General features: G+C 39.9%; 1 protein-coding gene across 1 annotated transcript in view; it reads right to left on the minus strand.

Annotated features, from left to right (window-relative positions):
• Positions 1 to 25,126, minus strand: part of GUCY2C (guanylate cyclase 2C) — a 45,119-nt gene that overhangs the window by 14,359 nt on the left and 5,634 nt on the right. The window contains exons 3-16 of the mRNA XM_062624170.1: positions 23,843 to 24,058; positions 21,360 to 21,481; positions 20,379 to 20,475; positions 17,614 to 17,728; positions 16,268 to 16,403; positions 14,020 to 14,105; positions 13,478 to 13,589; positions 9,695 to 9,776; positions 8,111 to 8,216; positions 7,512 to 7,574; positions 6,835 to 6,906; positions 5,794 to 5,898; positions 4,467 to 4,553; positions 1,028 to 1,160 (exon numbers count right to left, since the gene is read on the minus strand). Of these exons, the coding sequence (XP_062480154.1) occupies positions 1,028 to 1,160; positions 4,467 to 4,553; positions 5,794 to 5,898; positions 6,835 to 6,906; positions 7,512 to 7,574; positions 8,111 to 8,216; positions 9,695 to 9,776; positions 13,478 to 13,589; positions 14,020 to 14,105; positions 16,268 to 16,403; positions 17,614 to 17,728; positions 20,379 to 20,475; positions 21,360 to 21,481; positions 23,843 to 24,058 (1,532 nt within the window). The remainder of the gene's footprint in view (positions 1 to 1,027; positions 1,161 to 4,466; positions 4,554 to 5,793; positions 5,899 to 6,834; positions 6,907 to 7,511; positions 7,575 to 8,110; positions 8,217 to 9,694; positions 9,777 to 13,477; positions 13,590 to 14,019; positions 14,106 to 16,267; positions 16,404 to 17,613; positions 17,729 to 20,378; positions 20,476 to 21,359; positions 21,482 to 23,842; positions 24,059 to 25,126) is intronic.

Here is a 25,126-nt window from a genome sequence, read left to right on the forward strand (position 1 = left end):
ATTCTTCAGGAAAAGAAATCTAGTAGCCCAAAAGTTTGAGGATGCTTACAAGCAATGAAAAACGATAAATACATCACAATGTAATAAATATAAATTTAAATATTAAAATTGTAAAATAAAGAATGAATAGAGCACTTACATTCACTGCACTTTTCTTACTCCTTTTTATGTTCTCATTGCTACTCCTGAGCATGTTTATGTCTGAATGTGAAAATTTCTCTCAACCTAGTTGCAACCACAGTTTCTTCTCAGGTCATATACAGCAGTTGTGGCATAATGCTGTGCTCATTATACCCCAAGGTCTACTATACAGATTGAGATTACGTCATTTCAGATGGGCTCATCTTTTCACTCAAGGTCAAGTAAGAAGGAAAAGATGAGTAGGAAGGAGTGCTCTATTTTACAGAAATGTCCAACGAATATGAGATGAATAGAAAATGCAAAGAAAAGTTGTTAAAATTATTCCAGTCTGATCAAGCACATATTGCTAGATTCCAACCTAAAGAATGAAAGACATTAAGGTTATTACTGCATATCATTACAGATTTTTTAAAGGATGATCAGTCATGAGTGTTAATATTTAAATGAAATTACAGAGCACTGTGGTAACATGTATCTGATCAATGACAAGGCCATGGGGCACTTAACTCTTTTTTTTTTCACACCAGTTCAGCATTACTGCTGAAGAGAGCTGTTTGCATGAAGGCCTTGAATGCTGAAAACGTTTCTTGTATCTCAGCCACATGTGAATTCTCTGTTTTCTAAACTATAAGTTGAAAATTAATCTTTCCTTTCCTTCTCACATACACTGCCTAATTTCTTTCTCTACCTGCTAATAATTCTCTCATTGTGTTAAGACAAGACAGTGTTTTCAGATAGCCTTGGTGTGACAGCTGCTACAAGAAACAAAATCATATATGTTTTTTACTCTGTACAAGATGTAATTAGACCCTACAGGACTTCTAATATAAGAAAATTCCCTGGGTTGGAAATCATGAAAGAAAGTCTAATTGGGTACTGTTTTTACCTTTTCTTGGAGGCAGAATAGAATTACAGCCAAAATCAGTGATCTTCACTACCATGCGATTGTCTACTACACAGTTTGTGGATTTGAGTCTACCATGGACTTCAGTTTTGCTCGAGTGCAGGTAAGACATCCCCTGTGATTGATGATAAAAGAGGAAGAAAGCAAGACTACATGTGAGACACTCAGCTGTTAGGAGACTCAACAAGAATGTGAAGTACTAGTGTAATATCTGTCCAAGTAATTAAATGGCCTTCAATGGCAATGGATACACATAAATCACAATTCCCCATCATGGAGGGAAACAAATATTGTTTTACTTAAGATACTTTCCAAAATGAGAGGATGATCATTAGAAGGATGATGCCATGCAAGACAATCCTTCCTTTTAATGAACAAAAGCCTGACATGGCATCTTGGGTTTTGGTAAGATTAGAGCACAAATAAGCAATTAGGAAAAATTATTTCCTCCCACAGAAGTTTTTCAATAAATACTTTTTTGGTAAATTTAGTACAGATTTGTTAGAATATCACACCAAAGAAAAGTGCTTCCAACTCCATGTTCATCCAGTGAAAACCACAGGTGTGAGAGGAATTGCACTTTATGTCTGCATTATCTTTGAAGATTACCATACACCAGAGGTTTAATTCAGAAACATTGCAGCAGATCCTCTTCTGCAAAGCAGAGAGCTAGGGACAGGTCAATGCGGTGTTAGATGATGCACTAAGGCTGTATAAGGCAGAAGATTAGATTAGACAATCACAATCAGAATCTTCTGACCTGACTGATTATGGTTTTCCCTATACTAGTCAATATATATCAGCCATCCATGAGCTAAACTCTGAAGTGGGCACCATGAGGACTGGCTGATGCATTTTCAGCTATATTTCCTGAGATTCAGACTCTTGACTCACTACACACACAGGCATACAAAGGTGTGCAGTTTGCTCCTTTTCACTCATCACCCCTGAATTTATCTCATTTAGTCTAAGACACTCAGATATTGTGCAATACATGAGAAGGGGCCAGCACTGAGGCAGAGCAGGAAAGGAACATTAGCAAGTGGGTGTAAACTGATGGGAGCTGGTATGCTAATTTGCACCCTCTTGCTACTATTTATTCTGTTTCATCTCTCTCTTCTTAACTACCTAAGTTCACACCTACTTAAAGTCTACTGCTGGTAGTTTTTCTTCCTATAGTACTCCTCCTTTAACTCAGTATACAAAGCAGAATCGATATTCTATGAAAGCCAGAACAGGTATGTCATATCTGTTTAGTTTCTTCTCTGAACTGTCTTCCACTTAGACTCCTACATTTATAGCTCCTCCTCTTATATGATAACTTTTAGATAGACTTTAATCCTGGATACATAGCCCACGTGATCATGAATACACTGTATGACATGCTGGGTTTCTCCCCAAAGATGGGGTACTCGTAATTGGGAACAGATCAGCAAATGCTGCAAGAGATCGCTAAGATAACAGCAGAGGTTTGGGCACAGTAGATGTATGTCTGAGACACAAGAAGCCTGCAAGAGATGCAATCTTTGGGGAATGCTGTTGGATTGGTTATCCTGGACATATCTAAACCATGCCAAAATTTAGAGAGTCTGTGTACAGGCTATATCAAAGGAACACATTTCTTGATTAAGCAGCTTTATTATGCAGCCCTGATGACACTATCCAGGATGTTTTGCTGTTTTTGCCTGCTTAGGTCTTATTTCCTCCAGATGTGCCTTCTTCCAGCTCCTGCTTTCATCAGCCAGGAAATACATTGATTGCTACAGCAGAATTCCCAATCAGTTTCAGCATCAAATGGCAGGCAAAGCTGATTTCAATTTCCTTATACCAGTGCTTTCTTGTTAACAGTTTCTGGAGGCAGAAGTCTTATATCTGTGCCTGATAAAATTTTCCTTTTTCCTTCCAACTATCCTGCACACCTGAAAACACGGAGCTTATTAAGAATCAATATCATTAACAATGTGATTTTCAAAGTCTATAATGACTTTCAATGTGGTACTTCTAAATCGTTGAGACACTTTTGTAACCTCTGCTCTGAAGCTTTAGTTCTGACTGAGAACCCTTTTCCTGACACAATGCAAAAATATTACAATTCCTTGCACAATATCCTGCAGAGCCCTTTATTTAATAGTGTCACAACAACAGTGTATGCACTAATAACTGCAAGGCTCAATTTATGCAATTCATCCTTAGCAGACCTTTCATCAGAGCTCTTTGGTCACATGTAGCTAAATCCATGTAGCTACGTGATGCCATAAGACCTAAAGAGAACAAAGACTGCAAAACCAAGGAGAAAATTGGAAACAGAGCAGATTTAGGGCTTTCCCTCTGTCTAACCCACTTACCAAGGAATAGAAACATCTGAAGGTGAACTGCAAAAGGTTAAAAATACTCTGGGTGTTTTATATGCTTTAAAAAGGAAGGGAAACTCCACCACTACTATTAAAATGAAACTTAATGCTAAACATTAACTGAACTTGAAAGTCATTAACAAGGCCAACAAACTGTGACAATTTGGATTAAGGGGGCTTTAATAAAGAGCAAGATTTTCAGTATCTCTTTAGAGCAAACACAGTGGAGTCATTCAGTGTGGAGACCAAATCTGAACTGATGCATGTAGGGAAATGAGAGGACTGTCCAACTGCAAACCAGCAATAGGAAGAGGAGAGCAGCTGAACACTAGCAAAAAAGCAGAGGTAATCCTCTATATTACCTGCAGAGGTATAATTAATTATTATACCTGTGAATTATAAAGGATCCTTACCTACCAGCTAAACAGATACAAGACTGAATGTAGAAGAGAATTTCCTTTACCAAGCATAAAATGCAAAGATGTGCTGAAAGCTACTGAAAAACAATCTTGGTTTCTGTATAAGATTAATTTCTTCCCTTTTAAACTGCCTGAAATTGATAGCTCTAGTGAGAAACTGGAATTTCTCACTCTAGTGAGTGAGAAAATTAGGATGTAAAATAAACTGTTTAGAAAAAGTTGATCCCATTTCTAGATACAAATCAGAATAATTCCATCATTTGAAAAACAACTGTTTTCCTTTGTATGCCTTCCCTGAAGCCAGAGAGCAGTGTGTTTTGCAGGTCTTGCGACTGCAAAAGCCCTACTAATCAGGGGCACTGATAAACAGGTTGTAACCTTGTAACCCTCTGATCTTTGGGTCACATTTATTTGGGACGTACTTTATTTGATTATTTATAAGTACCCAAAGCCAGCTTTAGCCCTTTGTACCTCCACTTTGAGAGCCACTGGCCCCTCCTGCCTCTTATACCGGTTCCCAGAGGAAGAAAGAGTGGAAGGGCATACAGCTCTAATGAGGAAAGAAGACCTTGAGTGCTGCCTTTCTCCAAAGGATCAGTTTTGCAAGACAGGACAGGTTGATCAACATTGCACTGTCAGCAGCCCGCTTACCTTGGCAATATCATACATGACAGAGATTTTAAATTCCCAGTCCATGAACGTGCCATCAGGGTAAGAGATTTTATCATTTAAAACGTCCTGTCAAGAGAAGAAATGAATGGTTCTAATCTACATCAGGGAAAAAGCACAAGATGAGATATGAGTACCTAAATTGCACAGCCTTTCAACCAGTGACTGAAAGAGAGAGTCCTTCATTTTTTATAAGGAGTACATGCATTACAGCAGGAGATGACTCAAAACAGAGGATATCAAATATATTTTAGGCTTACGCACAGCTAGAAAAGTGGGGAAACCAGAAAAGAGTGTTTTGTATCATTAAAGGTAAATTGTGAATTTTCTCTTAAAGCCAAGTCTTTAATAAAGTAAAATAGCTGAGACAGAAATGGGCAAGGAATGCAAGAGGAGGGCAGAAGAATTTCTGTGCTTTGTGCTCACAGTCCATTTCCTGTCAATTTACTTATGGCCTTATAAGTTTTAAGTAGACTGTTTCTTTAAGTGTCAGTTATTTACAGCTCTCCCAGCCACTATGGTTCCCATTGCTAAAAGTAAACCTCCATGAGTAAGCCAGTTTACAAGAAAAGAACTAGAGATAGAGCTGTTGTTCTGCTGCTTTACTGTGAGTTTGTTCCAGAGACCATTGCTACTGATGAGAGTCTTTGTATGAACTCAGATGTAGAAACAATGTGTGCCTGCAGAAGAGCTAGTGCCACCATTACTTAATGATTAACACTGAAATAATATTGGTAGTAATAAACCATAAATCTTTCCATAACTTTTGCCAGTAATGAGTTTACCATTTTTTTAATAAACAAAAATTAAGGGTTGTTGTCCCCTATGGACAGGATTTGCCAAATTCCAGCCTCAAACTCTTTGACCCTTATTACTATGGAATATATTCTTTTCTCTATTCTTTCACACCTGGGGCCACTGTGGGGTCCACAAGGGCATCATCAGAGACAATGGCTACAGCTAGGAAAATAAAAAAAAGGTAATATCCTAAATGCTTGCATTAGGGGACACAATACAAATACTGGCTGTTGCTGTTGTTTGGGAAGTGCTCTGCCTACACTATTTCTTGCTTGCACCTCACTTCATCCTTTGGCTGCTGAGAACCATCAAACTGACAGCAGCAGGAGCAGCACCTGAGGAAGGCTGGAGAGAACTGAGCAACGGAGAGGAAACTTGGAGTCAGAAACCTGCCACCATTTGCTCAGTCCATGGCTGCTGCATGAGGGCCGGAGACATGGAGATGGGGATTTTCTTCCTTACTTGAAATTATGTAATTTGGGGGTGGAAGGAGACCTGCAAAATCCTTTACCCGCAGAGAACCTCTTTCGCAGTATTCAATCACCCCAAAGATCATGGTGTCTATCTTCACTGTGCCATAGAACTTCGTCAGGTTGTAATAATCAATCTGTAGGAGCTAGAGGAAAAACAATGCATCTATTTTTAAAAGCAATCATTGTTAGTACAGAAACACAGGTCAATGATACTTCTGTGACATGGCTTTTTATCACAGGCCTGATAAGATTTATGAGTTTCATTTAAACTAGTGTATACTAAGGCACTGAGTGAAGTGCTTGAAGACATCTGTCATTCCAGAGCCTTCTGGATTAGGGAGATAAGAGTGGCTGCTTTTGGATACTGCAAGTTAATTCCAGAGCCCACTGTTCTCTCCATTATTGGCTCCCTACTCAAACCTCCCAGTTGACCACAATAGCTATTATGAGTGACAGAATATTGTGAATCAGTCAGTAAATGAGCAAGTAATAAAAATTTAATGACACTGCATGATATTATGCACTTTGTCCATTTTTATAGACAACTCTATTTTACTTTGAGGTATTTTTAGAGCTTATTGAATCCAGACTATAGCTGTGTTGTGTAAAAAGGAAAAATTCTCAAAAAAAGATGCAGTAATGCAGCCAAATTCGTATCTCATGTTGGAAGAGTCTGTATGCACAAGTTAGCAGAGTTACTTGTATTTAAAGAGCTGCACTTGGCATTCAGTCATAAGATTTAACTACAGCATTCCACTACTAATCATCATGATATGAGCAAAAAGAGTGCACTGACTTTTAGCATCAGCTGCAAAAATGTATTTAGCAAGGCCATATGACAGAGCATGAATTACTTCAGCTTCACTGGCATACAATTCAGATTCTGCACTGGTGATGAGATCACACACACAAAGAGAAAGTTCATCAAGCAATATCCTTTGAGGAACTTATTACCCATCCACCTCAAACATGAGAAAGCATATGGCTGTCGCATATGGCTGTTGACAATGGAAAGCAATGACTTCATTCATAGGCTCCATCCCACCCTGCAGTGTCCAGTTGCTACGTGCAACAGTTACCTTGTTCAGTTCTATTTTTTGCTTCTCTGAGAAATTACCATCACTGTTTTTGAGATCCTTTAAGATCACCACCTGAAGAAAAAATACCAGCAGGAAAAAAAAACACCCATAGGTTTAGTACAACAGCAATTCATCCTTCTTTTCTAGTATATGTCCATACACAGAAATATTACAGAAACACCTGCCTACTGCTTTGCTGTTGGAATTTTGGTTAGTCAGGTTAATCAGCTAATAAGTAACTGAGTTATATTCCCTTCAAAAGATTTACCAGGCAGACAGGAACTATTTAGACCTGTCAATGATGCAGATTTTATCTTAATATGAGTATACCTGATTCAGGCTGACAGCTTCACTGGATGTACAAGAATTGCCATGTAAATAGCCTGTCCTCCATTAATCTGTTAATCTCCTCAGTAACAAAATGCATCAGATTTCTGGTCATTCTGCTTCTGTCCTTCTGGACTAGGCTAGGGGTTCATGGAGTCTAGTATTTTGCCTCCCATCAGTAAGCAAGATGCAAAGCACCTGATAGGGAACAAATAGCTCATTCCTTCCATAAGATCAAGCTATTTTGCAAGGTCAGGGGAGGTGGAATTTTTTCTGGAGAGGGACAACCACTTCCCAGAAAGAGCCCTCTTAAGCCAAGGAAGACAGTGTGGACACTGCAGTCAGGTTACCTTCTTGTCATATTTGCCTTGGCGCAGTCTCTGGGTGGTGTCACGTCTCTTATCGTCATCGATCTGAGAATAAAGAATAATTAACTTGCAATTATCACCTACTTCCCATTTGGCAGGTCCTGAGAGGTAAGTAATGTCAGTGTGTGCTGTACAGGGAAGCATAAGCCTCTCTGGGAGGGTCACTACATGACACAAAAGCATGGGACATCCTTGCCACTCCCACAGTTGGCTAGGCCTCCACATGCTGCTTTCATGCTCTTGGGCGTTACAGAGGCGTAACAACACACAGGGATATCATCTGTAACAGGAAGAGACTGGAAATCCATACCCAGCCCATTCTGCCATCACAAAATGAACTTTACTGCTGCAGAACAGATATATTGTATTAGGGGGTGATAGATGGGGAATAATCTCCTTTTTTAATTCAATACAGCAAGTGAGGGTTAAAAAAACACTTTAAAACCCCCAAACATTTAACAGATCCTAGTTCAACCAGAGCCATAGCCTGCACTGTAGTCAGAGCATGCCAACACTCCAGCATCAATGGTCTTTAGAAGAAAGAAACCACAACCCAGCTTTGGGCATTGTGCTTTTCCTACCTTCAAACTAACGTGACTTGTCTCACTGGTTTCCAGAGGCAAGATTTTCTCAGGTGGTATATGGGACCATTTCTTCCACCGGAGCTCATTGTCTCTCCTGTATTTCCTGCAAAACGAGCAAACTCGTTCAGAATAACCTTCCAGAATATCCTATCCAGAACAGAAGATTAGGACATGAAGCTTCTAGTGTCAGGGTGACACAAGGATGGCGTGTCAGGGTAGCAAAGCTTGAGCACGAGCCCCATGGCCTTTTCTACAGTTTTCCATTTTAAGGCTGCTCTAATTCCCCTGGCTTTGGAAAAGCCTAAATACTCATTCAATTGCATAGATATAACGGAACAGATTTAGCAGAAAACTTCCAGGCAACTGCCAGACTCTTAAGGCATGTCAGACCAATTTAAAGTACAAAGGGCCGTCTGGATTTTATGTACTTTTTCCTCCGTGTTATTGAATGTACTCTGAAGGGAGGTCCCACAAACAAACACAAGACAAACAAAGTCCTGCCATCAACACTAGATGGTAAGAACTGATGTGAATACCGTGCCAGGAGAGGAGGTAACAAAAGCGTTGAGATTAGTTGCCTTTTTGTGGGTGGCCTGTGTTCTGCACATTTTGCAGAAATGAGGGAAGAGCCCTCAGAACAGGCAGAAAGAATCTGCTGTCTCCTTTGCAGAACTTCAGAGCAGACACTGTCTTCTCTTAGGGAAAATGAGTACTCATCAAATTCTCTGCTTATTTGTGCAAATCTTTCCTCTAGTAAAAAAACCAACACAAGACTGACTGGAGAGACTGCAGGAGAATCCTAACACAGTGATGACTGCTGGGAAATGCTCTAAACAGGAGCATGGGTGGTATTGACTAATAAACCAAATCTTCACTTTTCCAATATATTTTAACATACACATATATAAGAAAAAGAAGACCAATAATTGCAGCAAGATCTGTTTTTTTTTAAAGAATGAAAGAAAACCATATGCTTTGGAAAGGGGGTGGCATTTCTTCCAGCAAAAGGACACATCACTGGTTTCTATTTCTGCTTTTTCCATCATGATAATGCTGAATTGGGTTATACTCATTAAATTCTAGCTGTTAATGAAGTTGGTGTGAGAGGAGCTGAACTGAGTCAGAGGAAACCGAAAGACAGGATGTATCCATGCAATGAAACCACCGAAACATCATGGTGTTTTGACTCCTACAATGACTCAAGACAAATACGTCTTTCTAGATTGAACTTTTATGTGACCAATAGACTAAAGAAACATAAATGAATCCAACTAAGCTAAAGATGGGCAGTAAAGTGGAAAAACTCTGAAGACTGGACTGAGTTGTATGTTTTTGTGCATGTATAGGAATCAGAACTTTTTAGCAGGTGCAAAACTTCTGATCCTTGCTGCATCTTCTCCGGTGATTATTAACCTGACATAACAACACTATGGATGCAAACACTGATTAGCATATACTAAAGAGTTCACACTGAGGGCAGCCACCAGGTAAGCTAATTAATGTTTCTTCAGAAGAGATCAAAGGCAATGCCCTAGGAGGAAAACCGTTCAAGGACAAACTCCAGGCCAAAGGCATTGGTACCTTAGAATCAGCAAAGAGATGATCAGAACCAGAATCACAATTCCTGTGAGTGTAAAAACAGCAATAGTCAAGATGTGTGGGCCTGCGAAAAGAAAATTGAAAAATAAACAACTTGACAGAGGATGCTGAAAACCAGTATTATACTTAAGAAATTACGCTCACCCACACACGTGCAAGTCACAGTACGTGAGATGCATATTCTTTGGTTACATCCAAATTGAGAGGCTTTGGTAAATTCCAGCACTGCCTAAAGATGGCATGTGCAGGATGAAGCACAACCTGGAGCAGTGCAGTCTTAAATCCCTGCCTAAGGCATGGGCTCTCTGTAAGGACACCCAGATGGGAGGTGAATTTAACAGCACTAAATCTCACATCAACCCAGCAGCAGTTTCCAGGTGTTTTCTTTAAAAACAAACTAGAAGGTTACTTTTCTCAGTAACTACATTTTAAAAAATGAAGCAGCCAAAATTCTCTTTGCAATAACTTCATAAGAGTGGCTGGTGGAGGCAAACCTTGGATACAATTCTCTGTGCAATCAGATGTCGATGGGGTAAGCAGTTGGCCATTTGAAATCAGAGTCACTGGCACGGTACAGCTTTTAACATTTCCCACATTTCACTGGGCCTTATTGGGCCAGTTGTTTAAAGTTATTCTACAGTAGTTGTAGGCAGACCTTTGGAGACTGTGAATTAATTTCTGAACAAGGAAGACAAGTGCTGCTGAGTGGACTGTACTCTTCAATAAAAAATTCATACATTATAGAGGGAAATTAATCTGGTGACAGCACAAAGCTAGTAAAGTCCTTGGAAGCTGCCAGGTGCCAAACAATTTGAAAATCAGGCTGTTCAGGCATCTGAGGACTTAGACCCAAAACCACAGAGCACGAGTGTCCTAATCCTGAGCAGGCAGGCAGGACAGACAAGGCTGGGAACTGACTATTTAAGGTTGTCATTTTGATTGTCTAAATGTGGAAAAGCAACCTGAAGCCTGTTTTGGGTCAGTTCTTGGAGCTCAGCTGTACTGGGAAGGAAAATAGCAGCCAGCAAGTTCCTTTGAAGAGCAACAGGCCATTAGTGCAGAGCTTCATCTGGTGGCCACACATCTAGAGTGTGCCTACTCTACTGAGCAAGTCTCTCAGGGAAAGAAGACAGAGGCAAATCTGGTTTTTGTCAGATTGCCATATAGGTTATGGATAGTAAAAGTGTGGAGCTACTCGGTCTTAGGGGCTAATGCACTTCTGCCTGTTCTTAGAAACAGAAATAAAGGCACACAGAAAAATGATAAAGTGTAAAAATTGATAAATACATAAAAAGCAACATGACACAGAGTAGCTGCCCTCAGAATCAGGCAGCGACTGAGCAAGGATTTTCAGTATACCAATGTGTCTTCATCTGACATAGAATTCAGTTATAGAACTCCTCTGCGATTTGGACCCAGCTTTCTGGCTTTCATTTTTCTTGTCTTGTGTATCATGTCTCCCCACCTTCGTTCTGTATGTTCATCCCAGCATCAGTCTGAGGGTCTCTTAGCAACTTAATATTAGTCTGATGCTCCATTGGAAACTGTCAGTACGAATGTTTCCCTCCACCAAGAAATGACAGTAAGTCACCACTAAAAAAAGGACAGATACATGAGAATGTACAAAGTATGAGAATGTGCATTTCATACGAATTCTTTAAAACTTAAGTTGTGTGATCGTGGTTTTCTGTTTAACAATCAGCAGGTTGTATTTTCCCCTGGAGGTGTGGTGGGACCACAATTTCCCATTCCTGAGGCTCTGCTACCACCACCTGGCTTTTAGTATTACAGCATACAAAGGGAGAGTGCATCATAAATTAACTACTCTCGGGTCCTCTGGAACCAGAAACCTTTGTGTAATATGATGGCTGACCTTATCCATGTTTAGAGCAAGGGTTAAAATTTTCTAAGTAATGAGAAAATGTGGATGAAGACCGTTTCTTTATGGGGTGCCAGGAGGAAGGAGGGTAGCAGAACTGGGTCAGCTGTTCTCAATTACAACACAGGAAGAAGCAGGGCTCTGGTTGCTGTCTGTTCACCTCCCTGGAGGAAAAAGCATATTTCTGGTTGGAAAGTTTTGACTGGCTTTGGCAAAGCATAGAGATTGCTTAAACTTTGCCTGTAAAAAGTTGACCTCTGGGGGAATGTATTTATTTAAACTCACACTAAATGAAGGTTTATTTTCAAAAATGTGAAAACAAAATGATCAAGTGCCTGTGGGAGGTGGTTTTACTTTGGTTTAGTATAGCTTGGCCACAAAATCAGGCCTACATTAAGTGCAGAATGTTAAGCTAATGGTCTGTAGACACTGGCTTTCGGCAATTCCCATTTTCCTTTTGCCCTTGTACAACAGCTTCAAACAAGGACACACTCAAGGGGATGTTTTAAAGATACAAAGATCCACTGACAACATGGCATGTTGTGGGGCCCAAGGGATGGGTGAGGAGGGTACTGGAGCAACACTGAGAAGAGTGCAAACAGGCAACACATAGCCTGGGGAGCTGCAGGGACACCCTGTCCTTGACCTTTGCAGCATTTCCTGTCTCTGCACAAGTAGAACTCTTGGGCATACCAAGGAAGACTATAGATTTGACCAGATTTGAAAAGTAAAAGCTTCACTGAACTCCCTCTGCTTTTCCAGAGCTATCTAACTAGAGTCTTGTCAGTGTTGCTACCTGCTTCTCATGTGTCCCTGGCAATGAACTCCTGCTTCTCTTAGGAGGGGTAAACCCTAATCTGAAGACATCTGATTCACTTTACTGAGGAATAAACATGTTTGAAATCATGTACCACCCTACTGTGAATGGACTCTTAGCAGAGAGTATTTATTTCTCCAGTTATTGCTTTACCTATTCCCTAACAGAGGTAAGCAATACAGCAAACTAATGGAGGCCTTTAGCAGAGAACTTTAACAGTGGCATCTTTGGACATTTCACTGATGGGAATGACTCAAGTGAATGCTAACCCAGCATGCACTAGCCCTTGCAAAAATTACTGCAGTAATTTTTATCCTGCAGATCATACCCTGAATCATATACCTTTCCACTGCCAATAACTATGTGGCAGCAGTTTAATTGGGGAAATAATCTCAATCTGATCAGACTGACAAGGTTGTACTCTGTTGTGCTGAATAACTAGAGGGTTCATCCATTCTATCCAGGAGTCACCAAAAACTCAAAAGAAGAAGTGGTGATTTCTGGGATTTCAGATTTGAAGTCTGAGTGTAGACAGAGTGTAGTTTCCCATTGTCTTTTTGCAAAGCACCAGCACTTCTAACAGACCCCTCCAGAGAAGCACCCTGAATCTGCACAGTGCTGTGAACTCTCCTCAACAAGGATAAAGGGGCAAGCAGAAGCCACCATGCTGCAATGCAGAATCAGATAACTCATCATAACCTTAACTCTGCTGCCTTTCCTTAACAGTCTTTAAGGCAATTCACACCATCACCATTTTCCAATTAAGGTTAATATGTTCAGGGGTAACGTCTTCCAAAACACACCATGGTGTTCCCCGCAATCACTAGTACAGTACGGAGTCTACAAAGAGACTTCGTAGCAGCACCTAAGCAGAAATGCAGATTTAGAACTGAGCTGGATGCAGAGAACACGGGAGTCTGGAGCAGGGATAGGAAACATGCTGTTCCGCCCTCAGCTCCTCCCATCACTGGCTGGGGGAGGTGTGAAGGTAGCGTGCTGGGTTCACAGCAGGTGGATCTCAGGACTGTTTGAGTTGTCTTCTAAGAGGTAGGTTTAATGGGTATCTCACCAGTGCTTGGAGTATCACTGGGCAGCTTGTGGTTCTTCCAGACAAAATCAGGACTGGCAGTCTCCATGTGTGTCTCGTTGTTGTGAGTGTTGAAATATAGAAGAGTTTTGAACTATGGGTGTGGGAGGGAAGAAATGCAGTCAGCAGATGTGCTCTCCTTCTTTTGTCCCTTGATTCAAACTACCATTAATAAGTGCATTGCCCAAACTCAAATAATTCTTGCACTTTCTGCTACAGTAGTGCATTCCTCAGCTTAGCCATATTTTTAGCTGCCATATTCTTCCTCATTCACCCCCTCTCTCTGCAAAGAAATGTATCATTCCCACAAAGCACCAACTGCACTTCACTTATTGAAACACCAGACGACATCAACCCTGTTAGTCTCCAGCACACCTCATGACCCCCTCCTGGCATGTACAGCATGCCTTGGCATGCCACCGCTTCTGTTGTGGTTATTTTCATCATTCTTATGCAATAGTACAGGGCATTTTGTTTCTCCTTTCACATATAAGGTCAAAGAGTTGCTCCCTGGACATACATACATGATTTGCAGTCTGTGATGTGTACAGCAGCGTCAGATTTGTATCAATGTCTCCAAATTCATCTAGAGTCACAGGACCCAGAACACCTGCAGACACAAGGAATTAGTCAGAGGGTCTGCTTTCTCAGAAACACAAGTATGCAACAAGAAGGATGGGATAAATAAAAGGATTTCTGATGCTCAGGGTATTCATCTTCTTCATGTACATGCTAGAATACATATCAGCTCAGAGTAGCGCTTCTTCTGCCATAATAGCATACTACATTTTCTCTACAAAATCCAATAACAGGTGTTGAACTGACTGCACTGAAGAGGAAAGTGTCCCTCTAGCTATAGAAAAATATATTTGTCAGGTTTCTTCAGCATACCAAGAATGTCCAAGTAACCTCACTTATAGGGGCATTTTGCCTGTTTCCACGCACAGTTTGGATCTATCAGCAAGAAAGGAAATATACTTTTCATTCCCCTTACTCTTTTAAGAGCTACCTGCTTGGTTCTAATAATATTATTTTAACCATTTTTTCTCCTTTTAACTTCCTGCGTCTGTATGTCAGCAAATATACAGATTGAGAAATTGACTATGTAGCACATCCAAATAATTTTTAAGGTGGAACTTCATAAGTCCCTCAGCATGGCTTCATTTTGCTCTCATAGAGCCAGTCATTTCACCAAGCGCACAAGCTTAGCCAATACCTACCACTCCTGAAAGTCTCGCTTTCATTTTTTCTCTTCTTCTGTCAGAAGAGTCTTTTTGATCACCTTCAGATTGCTTTTTGCTGCTGTTGCTGATGACTTATTTAATTTTTCTTGAAGTTCAGCACCATTATTTTAGTTCAGGAATTACCCTTCTCCCTTCTCATCTCAAAAACTGATGCTAAGTTTTTTATGGTCCACTTTCTTAATATCAAAATAATTATTGTATAGACTCCCTGCTCTCACAGCCTCCAGCACAAGAAAGAATGAAGGAGGTTCAACACCTTTTTTTTTTTTTTTAATTGAACCTATAACTAATCTGGGGCATTACAGTGTGAGATTGATTTTGGATAAGTAAAAAAGTTTGTAAAACTTACATTTCAAATTTGAAGTGAAATTGAACAGATGAGTTTACTGATAGCAAAAAAGGATGCTGTCTCCAGGAGGAATTAGTAAACTGTATTTTGATATGTTTGGGATACCATAGTTAAAGCAAAGATAAGTCTAAAACCTGTTGGGCCATTTTAGGAAAATTTGGGAAAATTCTATAAATGTGCTTGCTGGAAGCAGGTGGGACATAAACATGAAGTCATCATTTTGGTACAGATCTCTGAATTGAAGTTACAGCTAGGACCTTGCCTCCAGAGACATAATGTTGTCCCTTCTTTATCTAAGTCTTGCCTCTGTCTTTTCCTAATAATCAAATTCTGTTATTTTAAGCCTGTGGTCTACAAAAGCCCACTGGTGCTAGACAACCTGTGAGAACAACAAGAACGTTGACTAAGAGCCAACCTATTGCTAGCTGGCTTACACTCACTGCAGGCACCCAGGCCTTTGTAAACTGCTTGAAAAGGCTGAAACTATTTCATTAAAGCAGGCTGAGTGGATGTCATTTTGAACTTCAATCATATTTCATATGTTCTGGCCTCAAGTCAAGACTAGACCCTTAGGAAATGCTTAGGAATGCTACTGTTGCAAATTAACAACTTGAATGCCAGGTTGCCTTTGGAGGAAGCATGGACCCCAAAACCTACTTATGTGCCTCACTCTTCCAGCTCCCTTCTCATTCTCCAAATAGCCTCCCTATGGAGAATTCAGCTCTGTCAAAAGAATGATGCCAGCTTCTGGTCCTGGTCCCTGTCCTCCACGTCTGCTGGCTGGGAAGCTCTGTCTCTCTTTCCCCTACCCCTCATTAGGCAGCAACATTCTTTAAATGTGTTTTGCACTTCAAAGCATCAGGAAAGCCCAGAAATCAGCCTGGTCCTCAGTCTGTTCCTAATTGTAATGTTTCAAATAATTGTCATTTTGACTTTCTATCTCTTCTGTGTTGTGTACACTGAGGTGATTCTGCACAACTGCTATGTAGTGCTTCTGCTAATATTGAAGATAACATCCTTGGAAAAAAATTATAGAAAAAGAAAAAAGGGTTGGAATAAAACTCATTGAAGGGCTTTGACTTGTTTAGTGTAGAAGTGAATTATCGTTAGAATGCTTAAAACCAAATTTATTTCCTTTCATCAATTTAGTGAACCCTACACAGGACTGTTTTTTTTTACCTTCAAAAGTGATATTTCGGGATTCGTTGATGAAACTAAGAGATGACACTGGTCTCTGGGAGGAGATAAATTTCTTCAGAATATGTCCAAATAGCAAGACTGCATTAAAATATCCAGCAACAAAGTCATCTTCCATCTACAACACGAGAAAAAGAAAAATGGTAATTTGAGTATTCATGTGTCTACCTTAAAACTACAATATCTGTAGTGGTCTCTTTTGGCAAAAGCTTCAGCACGGAAGACCAGAATCTGCTGAACACTGAGTAAGTAGATGGGCAAACCCACATCAATGTTCTCACTTAGAAAAATAAAAGTAAACAAATATATTTTTGGTGTGTGAAGACAGGGAGGTGGTGTAAACTTGTAAAAGGCCAATGTAAAGCTGTGGCATGTTGATCCTCATGTAAAGGACTGAATAAATCCTACACTGTAGATTGTGAGTAGGCTTGCTCAGCAGGACCCAAAGTCCCTGGCTTTGGATTGGACTTTCTGTGCAAATAATCTGGTGTGGCGCCAGCGAGTCTGGGCTTCCAGATGGCCACAGATCAGGGACAAAGAGATGTGCCAGAATTTCCAGCAGCCTGCCATAGAGCTGGCACCCAGAAAGTGTTGAGCCCATGCTGGGGGATCTGAAAGCCCTGTAAATCCAGCCAAAATGTGCAGGCTGCCTACTGCAGAGCTGGCAGTCAAAGCCACAAACCCTGGGAGAAATTCTACATGTAGAGTCTGGTTTCTGGGCAGATGGCAGGGGTATCAGTTTCACTAAGCACACACAGTATTTGCACAGTTTCTGCTTTCCAGGAAATTAAAAAAAGACACATTTCCTACAGAAAAACAACAACAAATCCTATATTTGAAGTTTAACTGGAAAGCCCTTGGGCAGAAACAGCAATGGTTGCCATTGTTTATACATATCTGTACACAAAAATCAGTCAACATTTATTAGTTCTGAACTTTCCATGCGCACATCTTGATTACACCTATAAATCTCCCTTCAGTGATACCTTGCAGCTACATATAAGATTGTCAGTCACTCTGAATTGGAGTCAGAAGGCCATATACCTATAGATCTCCCTTACACCTAGTGAACATGACATGTGCAGACCAAATTAAAAGCTTGAGTTGAACTTCACAAAGCAGGAATATGAGAGCCTGCACATTTGCTTATGATACTACATTTTTACGTCATTACAGCAGGACAAAATGTCATCCTGTGATAATGTAAGAAAATATCAGCATAGAAGCATGATGGGGTATGATTACAGCTGCATTTTTAGTTTCTATTTCCTAGTGCATGAACACGAATGAAATGAATGCATTAGTCAGATATAAAATAGTGTAGTTACCAGAACAGCATCTTCAGTCGTTACGGTATTCAAGCTGTAATTAGCTGGTGGCAGAGTCAGGACAAGTACATTCTGCATGTAATGGGCTGAGATGTTGTTCCTGAAGTACATATTACTGCAAAGCAAATCACAAGAACCCCACAGACAATCAGCCACAGGGGCAATGGCAACCTTGACAGAATCACTTTCCTGTTCCCAGCAGCACTGTTACTTAACAGGTTAAAACAATAGTTCTAAAAATTAAATTTCATCATGGACAAAACTCTACGTTGTTCATGCCCGGATGCCGATTTTTGCGCTTAACTACATTAAAAGGTAATATCATAAAGATCTGGCAACTTGAAACTCAAAGGTTGCAGTGAATTATTGTTATTATTGTAACTGTTTGGTTTCTGTCCTATTTATTTCCTCTTCTTTCAAGCAGGACTTTAGTAAAACTGAATCTCTTCTTGGAATCCACAGTACTGCAACCTGTAGTTTCTTCATGTTATTGTACATGTTTCTGACCTCTTCTGCACTCCTGTGCATGTTCCTCTAATGTTGGTATTTCTTGCTAGAAATCACAGCAGGATTTGCATTAAAAGCATTTAATGGGAGGGCCTGAAACAATCAGAGGTGCAGAAAGCAGCATATTGATTTATTTGTTTAATTCAGTAAGCTAGGAAAATCCAGGAAAACTATGCTAAAACAAGCAGAAAAGGTTCTAGCTTCCAGGCATCTTTTGTTTCATCACCCTGACAGGCCATCTGGAAGCATTTTGCAGACTGGCCACCACTGGGTTCATATGTTACAGAGCAATTTAGCAATAGATACTAGTGACAAGTGGCAGCATCTGTCATTGCTATAGCCAGATTCATTAAAAATATACATATATATATAAATGTATGAGCCTTCTCTCATTTTTCATGTTTGATCATGCTTTTATTTGTTCATTCAGAATTTTTGGACATCGCAGGTTCTGATCCATGGCTGCCAGTGGAATCCTGACACCAGAGTCCTGTCCCTACCTTTCCCTGAACCTTCTGACTTTTACATTGCACTTTTCACCCTGAAGAATTTCTAAATGCTCTTCATTCTGGCTTGGACTGAACTCGTCAGGGGAAAAAGAAGCTTCATTAGATTCCACCAGACTGGATAATTCTACAGCATCTCACCTCCCCTGAGGGAGGTTTAAACACTATCTTTGTGTTCTGGCTTCCAGAGGGCTCAGAGCTGAAGAAACTTTAAATCCATCACTTTGTCTGAGGGACTTGCCTCCTGCAGAAGCATGTGACCTTGTCTGCTGTCTTCTACAGCTTGAGTTTACATGTAACACATTGTCTGTATTTTGCTTCTGTTTTAAGAACAAGAACACGATTTGAGTTACCCCAGCAAAATCAGGGGTATGTAGCAAATTTAAGGAGGACAGCATATAAAATGAGCTGAGGCAGCTGGGTATATCAGAAGGATGCATACCATAGCCAAGAAGCCCCTAGCTGCTCTCACCTACTGTGAGGCAACAATTATACAGGCAACATCAGTAAGTAAAAGCACTTTCATATGTAGTCCCCATGGTGCATTTGCAAAGAAACAGGAATTGAGTCCAGTTGCCTCAGGAAAAGCAACTGGGTATTCCTAGTACCTGAATAAAGTGCTGAAAGTCTAAAGCTCTTAGAGGCATTTCTGAAAAATATGGATGGTGAAGTTGAAAATGTACAGGACAAAGAAGATCCTGTTAGAATTTGAACCACAGGCTCCAGTTTGGATCCAAAGGTTAAATGACTGAAGTCATTAATTCAAAGCTCCTCAGCCCTACCCTGTCAAGGTCAGCTTTAGACAAGAGGGCTGGGAAGTCCCACAGGTGCTGGAAATTCAGGGGTTCTTTTGCCATATCAACAGTGAAATAAGCAAGATCAAGACATGGACACATACATTTGCCTTGTGATCATCCATACTATTAAGCTGCCAGCATAATCCTGAGCATGGTTTTGTTCTAGCTTTCTCTCAGACTGTGACTTGCTACAGTGATGGGAGCCATACCCAAAAAGCAGCTTGGGCACGTAACTTAGCCATATGGATGTGAGCTGTTCTGTGTCACTTAGGCTTAGGGCCAGAAATTAGATTGGTTCCCATATACAGTCAAAGATTTTGAGGCTACCATTGATAAGGCCAGTTTACATCAGTCTTTATCTATAAAGATTTTGTAATTAGTAATATAAGGATGAAATTGAACAACATAAAAGTCCAGTTGTATACTAAGAAATGCCTCTGAAAAGTTAGATTTATGTAGTTATAAAGATGTTCAAGAGACAGTTATAAAATGCAAGTTATACAGAGGAAGGCACAGTTGTACCACTCTTTTAAATAATTTTAAAATGGAATGAATGAAGCCTAGAAAAATATACTGTAAGCCACATTTACATAATTGTCTGGTTGGGCAGAGTGTATGAAAAATATACATTATCGCATATGAACAGCTCATGACCATTCTGACTTTTTGGTTCTCTCATGGCTTCCTGCACTGATGAGTCCACAGGATGACATTATAACCCCACCTGTTCTGTCACTGCCTCAGAAAAATATTATGTCCACTAAAGGGGATGTTGTAGAGGATGTGCCATGAATTGAACACTAAGCAGCTTAGATAAATAGCAAGACATGAGGAAAGACGGCAATGGAAAACATTTTGTGAGAGAGCACTTCAACCAAGCAGTTCCACTCTATTTCCATTATCTCTATCCTTCAGAAAACTGCAGAGAAGAGGAAAAGCAAAGGTGATACTTTACTTGAAGAGATCTATCAGGATGATAACAATGTCCTTATCCACTTCCTCCATCCCTAGGTCTGTGCTGACATCAACTGGAGAGCCACACATGATGATCACTATAGATTGGGCAAAAATGGAGACAGATTGGTGAAAAGTACAGACAAGAAGAGGACATTTGCCTGCTCCCCTATGCTTGAGTGGAAGGCAGCAGAGCAATGCTGAGCACATTACCCGTGCTGTGCCACGACCCAGGCACAGAGCTACAGCTTCTCTGCTGTAAGACAGGGATATTTGAGGGAAAGTAGTAAAAGTTGCCTCAACACCTGCACCATTTTCTGTCTGATTGCACCAGAACACTACCGTTTTCCCACTCAGATAACCATTAGCAGTTCTGATGCCATATGGGCTACTGAACATGACCCTTTTTCAGTTAAATGGCATTTGAGTAATAGTTTCATTGGCTTACCTATTACTCTTGCACTCAGCTGGCCTGCTGATGCCAGGTGCTTAATCCTGGGAGAAGATGAGGTATTTACTCAGCCATTTTTCTAGTTTAGGTGGGTCACTTCCAGAAGAAGTGTCCCTAGATGGCACAACTGAGGCCAATATCAATATATGTACCAGGGCTGCAAACACAGGAATGTTAGGGAGTTAAGCATTTTTGTAGTATCTAAGGCCTTTCTTTGGAGGAGTTGTGATTCCTGGATTTCTGAATCTTGTGCCTAGATGGGATAATTCACCCCAAAGGCTCTCTGGAACCAGGATTTCCCCCCATATTTTATGGGGATGGAGAGAGGAATCTAGGAACTTTGTGCCTTTTTTTGTTTACATCCTTGTGAATTGGTGTATCTGTTTTCTTCATCATTTCTGTGGAAAGCCTATACCTGAAATGTAATAAAGGGACACGTTTGATTTCCTGGGAAAAATCAACCTGGGAAACCAACAGTGCACCCTCAGCCCCCTCTACCCCTCCCTGTCTCCTCTTCCCCCCTTCTTTTACCATTGCTTTTTCGGTTTGGATCTTTCACGGTTTTTTGGAGCTGCTCTGGAGTCCTTAAAATCTCTTTGTACTTCAGTTTTTCGGAGAAGAGTGTGATTCCAGCATCTAGTGCATTAATATACCTGACACAAGGGAGCACAGATACCGTCAGAAAATGGCTAATTCCTCACTTTCTCCTAAATAAGCCAAAATGTGAGATAGGCTGTTTACAGCACACAAGAGGGTTTGTAAGGCAGTATGGAATACTTTTTTTCTGCAGCAATAGAAGAGAGAAAATCAATACAGGGCATGAAAGACTTAGAAGTGTTACCAAAGTCACCCAGAGGTATATGAACATGGCTGTACAAATGATGTAATAAGACACTAACAATTAAGAAAGGAAATCAGGGATATGGGGAAATTACAGTAAGTGAGACTGTGAGGCAGACCAAGGAAGGTTTGCTGTTTTAAGACATTAGTGGTAATCTTAGAAGACACATGTGAAGGTTCAAAGGAGTAAAAGGGAGCTGCAGAAAGAACTGAGGTAGAAAACACACATGTACCATGACTGTGAGAGAAGTGAAGGAAGGTTAAGTAGCAACAAAAAAACCCTGTACTTAGTCAGTTAAACCCTGAAAAGGAAAAGTGAGAACAGCAAAAAAACACAACCAAGTAAGTAAAAGCTAACTAAAAGATTAAGCAAAACCAGCCAACTCCTAAATCCTATTCTTGGCTCAGCACTTTGTATCTGAGAAGAGAGATTCTGTCTGAAATAAAGTTAATGCAGAGAGAAAATCAAAAGAAATTCCTTTGTTTTAAAAATGCTTAACTTTTAATTTAGCATCGCTGTGATCCCAGTCCTATAAACTACTACGTATATTTTGCTTCCCATTAATTTACAGGAACATATCCATAGTTGAGACATAACCTGATTTAGCTGTCACTGTGGGTATTCACTTATTCACTTATTCGTATACATATATAGGGAAGAAAATTAGCCCATGCAGTATAACTTGTACTTTAGCAAAAATTGATTTTTTAAATTAGACAGTTCATAAACTTTCAGGCTGACAGTTTCTATTAAAGCAGAATGAGGTGCATTTTTACAACTATATTAGTATGAAAAATGGGCAGAGGTAAAAAATTAATTTTAAATTTAAAATTTTTTTGTTAATTCAACATTAAAGAAAAGGAATGTGAACAATTCTGAAGCCAAGATCCTGAACAGAAGTATTAATGAAGACCAAGTAAGAAACACTTGGTAAATAATTTACAAGCATAGACTTCCTTGAAAGATATGAAGCCTGCAGGATTAAAGGGATTTAGCTAAAGTATGTGTAGCTGTATTCAGCAACTACAGCTGCAAACATGGAGAAATAGGAAGTGTAGTAAGAGTTAAGTGAAGTGCACTGATGTTTCAAAGCATCAAAGAGAGGTAATCATAGCATTATCTGATTAAGTTGCTATCTAGACTAAAAAAGAAGGATCAAACAATAAAAGACCCAAAATATCTACAAACAGTGAATTGGAAATTGTTTTTTATTCCCCTTAATTCAGAAACAAAAAAAAAACCACCCAAATTCTGTATACAAAACATTCTGTAGGTACATGCTTACCTCACTCTGAAGAAAAGTCATAAATTTAACTTAATATTCTGCAAGTTCCTCAGGTTATGAATTGGAAAGATAAATAATAGCTATTTCCATGAATTCTTGGCAGCCTTTGAGCTACATTTGTAGAATTAGTAGAAGAAACTAGTTTGTTTGGGGTTTTTTTACTTAAATCAGTATTTCATGTCCCAAAATTAAGAAAAAAAATCAAAAGAGTATAGAAACACTCCAAGCTGAAAATTGAATAAAAGCCAATAATGGAAAAGTAGTGATAAATATCAGTATATTAAAGAGTCTGTTTGACTAAAAACAGCCTTTGATTTTAGCCAAGCAGAAAACCCAACATTCTTGAGACTCAAGTACAGGCTGACATGTCAGATCACAAAGCGAAAACTGTCTCCTCTGCTCCAAACTGGTGAGAGCATAGCTTAAACTCTGCAATCACTGAAGATCATTTTGTTCAAAGAAAGATACAGTTTGAACTCTGAAAATGTTTCTTAGTAACAGTACTGTCCATAGATTGAAGTCTTTAATGTGGAGAAACTATGAGAGTAACGAGAAACTGATAACACCTGACCTAAAAAGGCATCTATGGAGAGCCTCTCATGTCACACTATTTACATCAAGGATGCAATAAACAGGTATTTCCAGCAGGGACAACAGGCTATGCTGTCCACAGCAAAAGCCAAGGCTTGAGCGTACTGGAAAGTAGTCCAAATGAAACATTCAGATACACAGTGCAGCTAAAGGGTATAATTCATGTTTTCTTTCTCTCATTCCTTATAGCTGTAAGGCACCTTTGAGTAGGACTCAAAGGACAGCTTGTAAAAGCCATATCCAAGGATGGAGATGGAGTTTATTAACAGCCACATCAGAGATAGATCCCGTTCTTACCAGAGGCATGGCTCCGAGTTTTCATTCCTTTTGTAAATGTAAACAGATTCCCAGGTTATGGTTTTGAATGGTAGCTGAGATTCTTTCCAAAAATAATAGAAGAAGTCATTCACTTTCCTGGCTGGGGTCAGAAGGCGTGTTAGGTTTACTTTGTAGTCACACGACAGTCCAAAACTCCCTACAGAGATCAGGGGCAGGCTCAGTACTGTTTCAACTCTGAAGGAAGAGACAAGAGAATAAGTTTGAACAGATTCCTGTCACACCAAAGCAGCTAACATATGATTTGCACCCTCATTTCCCTCTTCTCTTGTGCCCTGCATTGGTTTAACAGCAATTTTAACCTGAAACAGAAGGTTTCCCAAGAACACAAGAAGATTTGAGGTCACGATAAGGCCCTGTTGAACTGGTCCAGGCAGCTTCTCTCACTTCCCCCAGTTTCTCCTGCCCTTTTGGGTACCATGCACCATTTGAGCCCAAGGGCTGAGACAGGAGTCCAAAGACTTGAGGACACATCCAATTCTGCTCCCTGGCTGCCATTAACATGGGATGGATTTGATCTTTTTATTGGGGCAGTGCTGAAGGGTGACAGCTTTTTGCCATCAAAAAAGCTTTACCCCTATAACTCAAAGGAAAACTCTATTAGTTTCACTATGGCATATTTTAGGAGCTGTACAACAGCAGCAAACCGGAAGAAAAACTAAGGCAACCCTCTGCTGGCAGGAAATTTGTAAAAGGTAATTTTTATCCACAGAGACAATAAGTTTTTAAGGATAAAAGTATTTTCCTAGATGCTGCATTCTTATCAGGCTAGATTAAAAATATTTTAGGCCTTGTATGGTGTTTCTTTAAGACAGGCAATTTTGCCTGCAAAAGACATGGCTATTAGAGTTGTTTGCATTATTGTAACAAAACTTTATTTTCCAGGTAAAGTACACTTACAAGTTACAGGGTTTATGCTTGTTGCAACAGAAACAGGCACAGATGACGTAATAAGTAATGTCAGGGAGAGTATTTCACTAATGAAAAAGACATTATTATGTTTGAACTTAGAACAGAAAAGAATAGACTGTTTCAGTTGGAAGGGATCTACAACCATCATCTAGACCAACTGCCTGACTAATTCAGAGCTGACCAAAAACTAAACTGTGTTGTCTCTTAAACACTGATGGGCCTGGGGCATCAACCATCTCTCTAGGAAGCTTGTTCCAGTGTTTTGACTAACGTCTTGGTAGAGAAACACTTCCAAATGTCCAATCTAAATCTCTCCTGGCACAGCTTTGAACC

This window comes from Pezoporus occidentalis, unplaced genomic scaffold (genome assembly GCF_034315485.1).
Source record: "Pezoporus occidentalis ecotype Australia unplaced genomic scaffold, CSIRO_AGI_Poc_V1 ctg263, whole genome shotgun sequence".
Taxonomy (NCBI): Eukaryota; Metazoa; Chordata; class Aves; order Psittaciformes; family Psittacidae; genus Pezoporus; species Pezoporus occidentalis.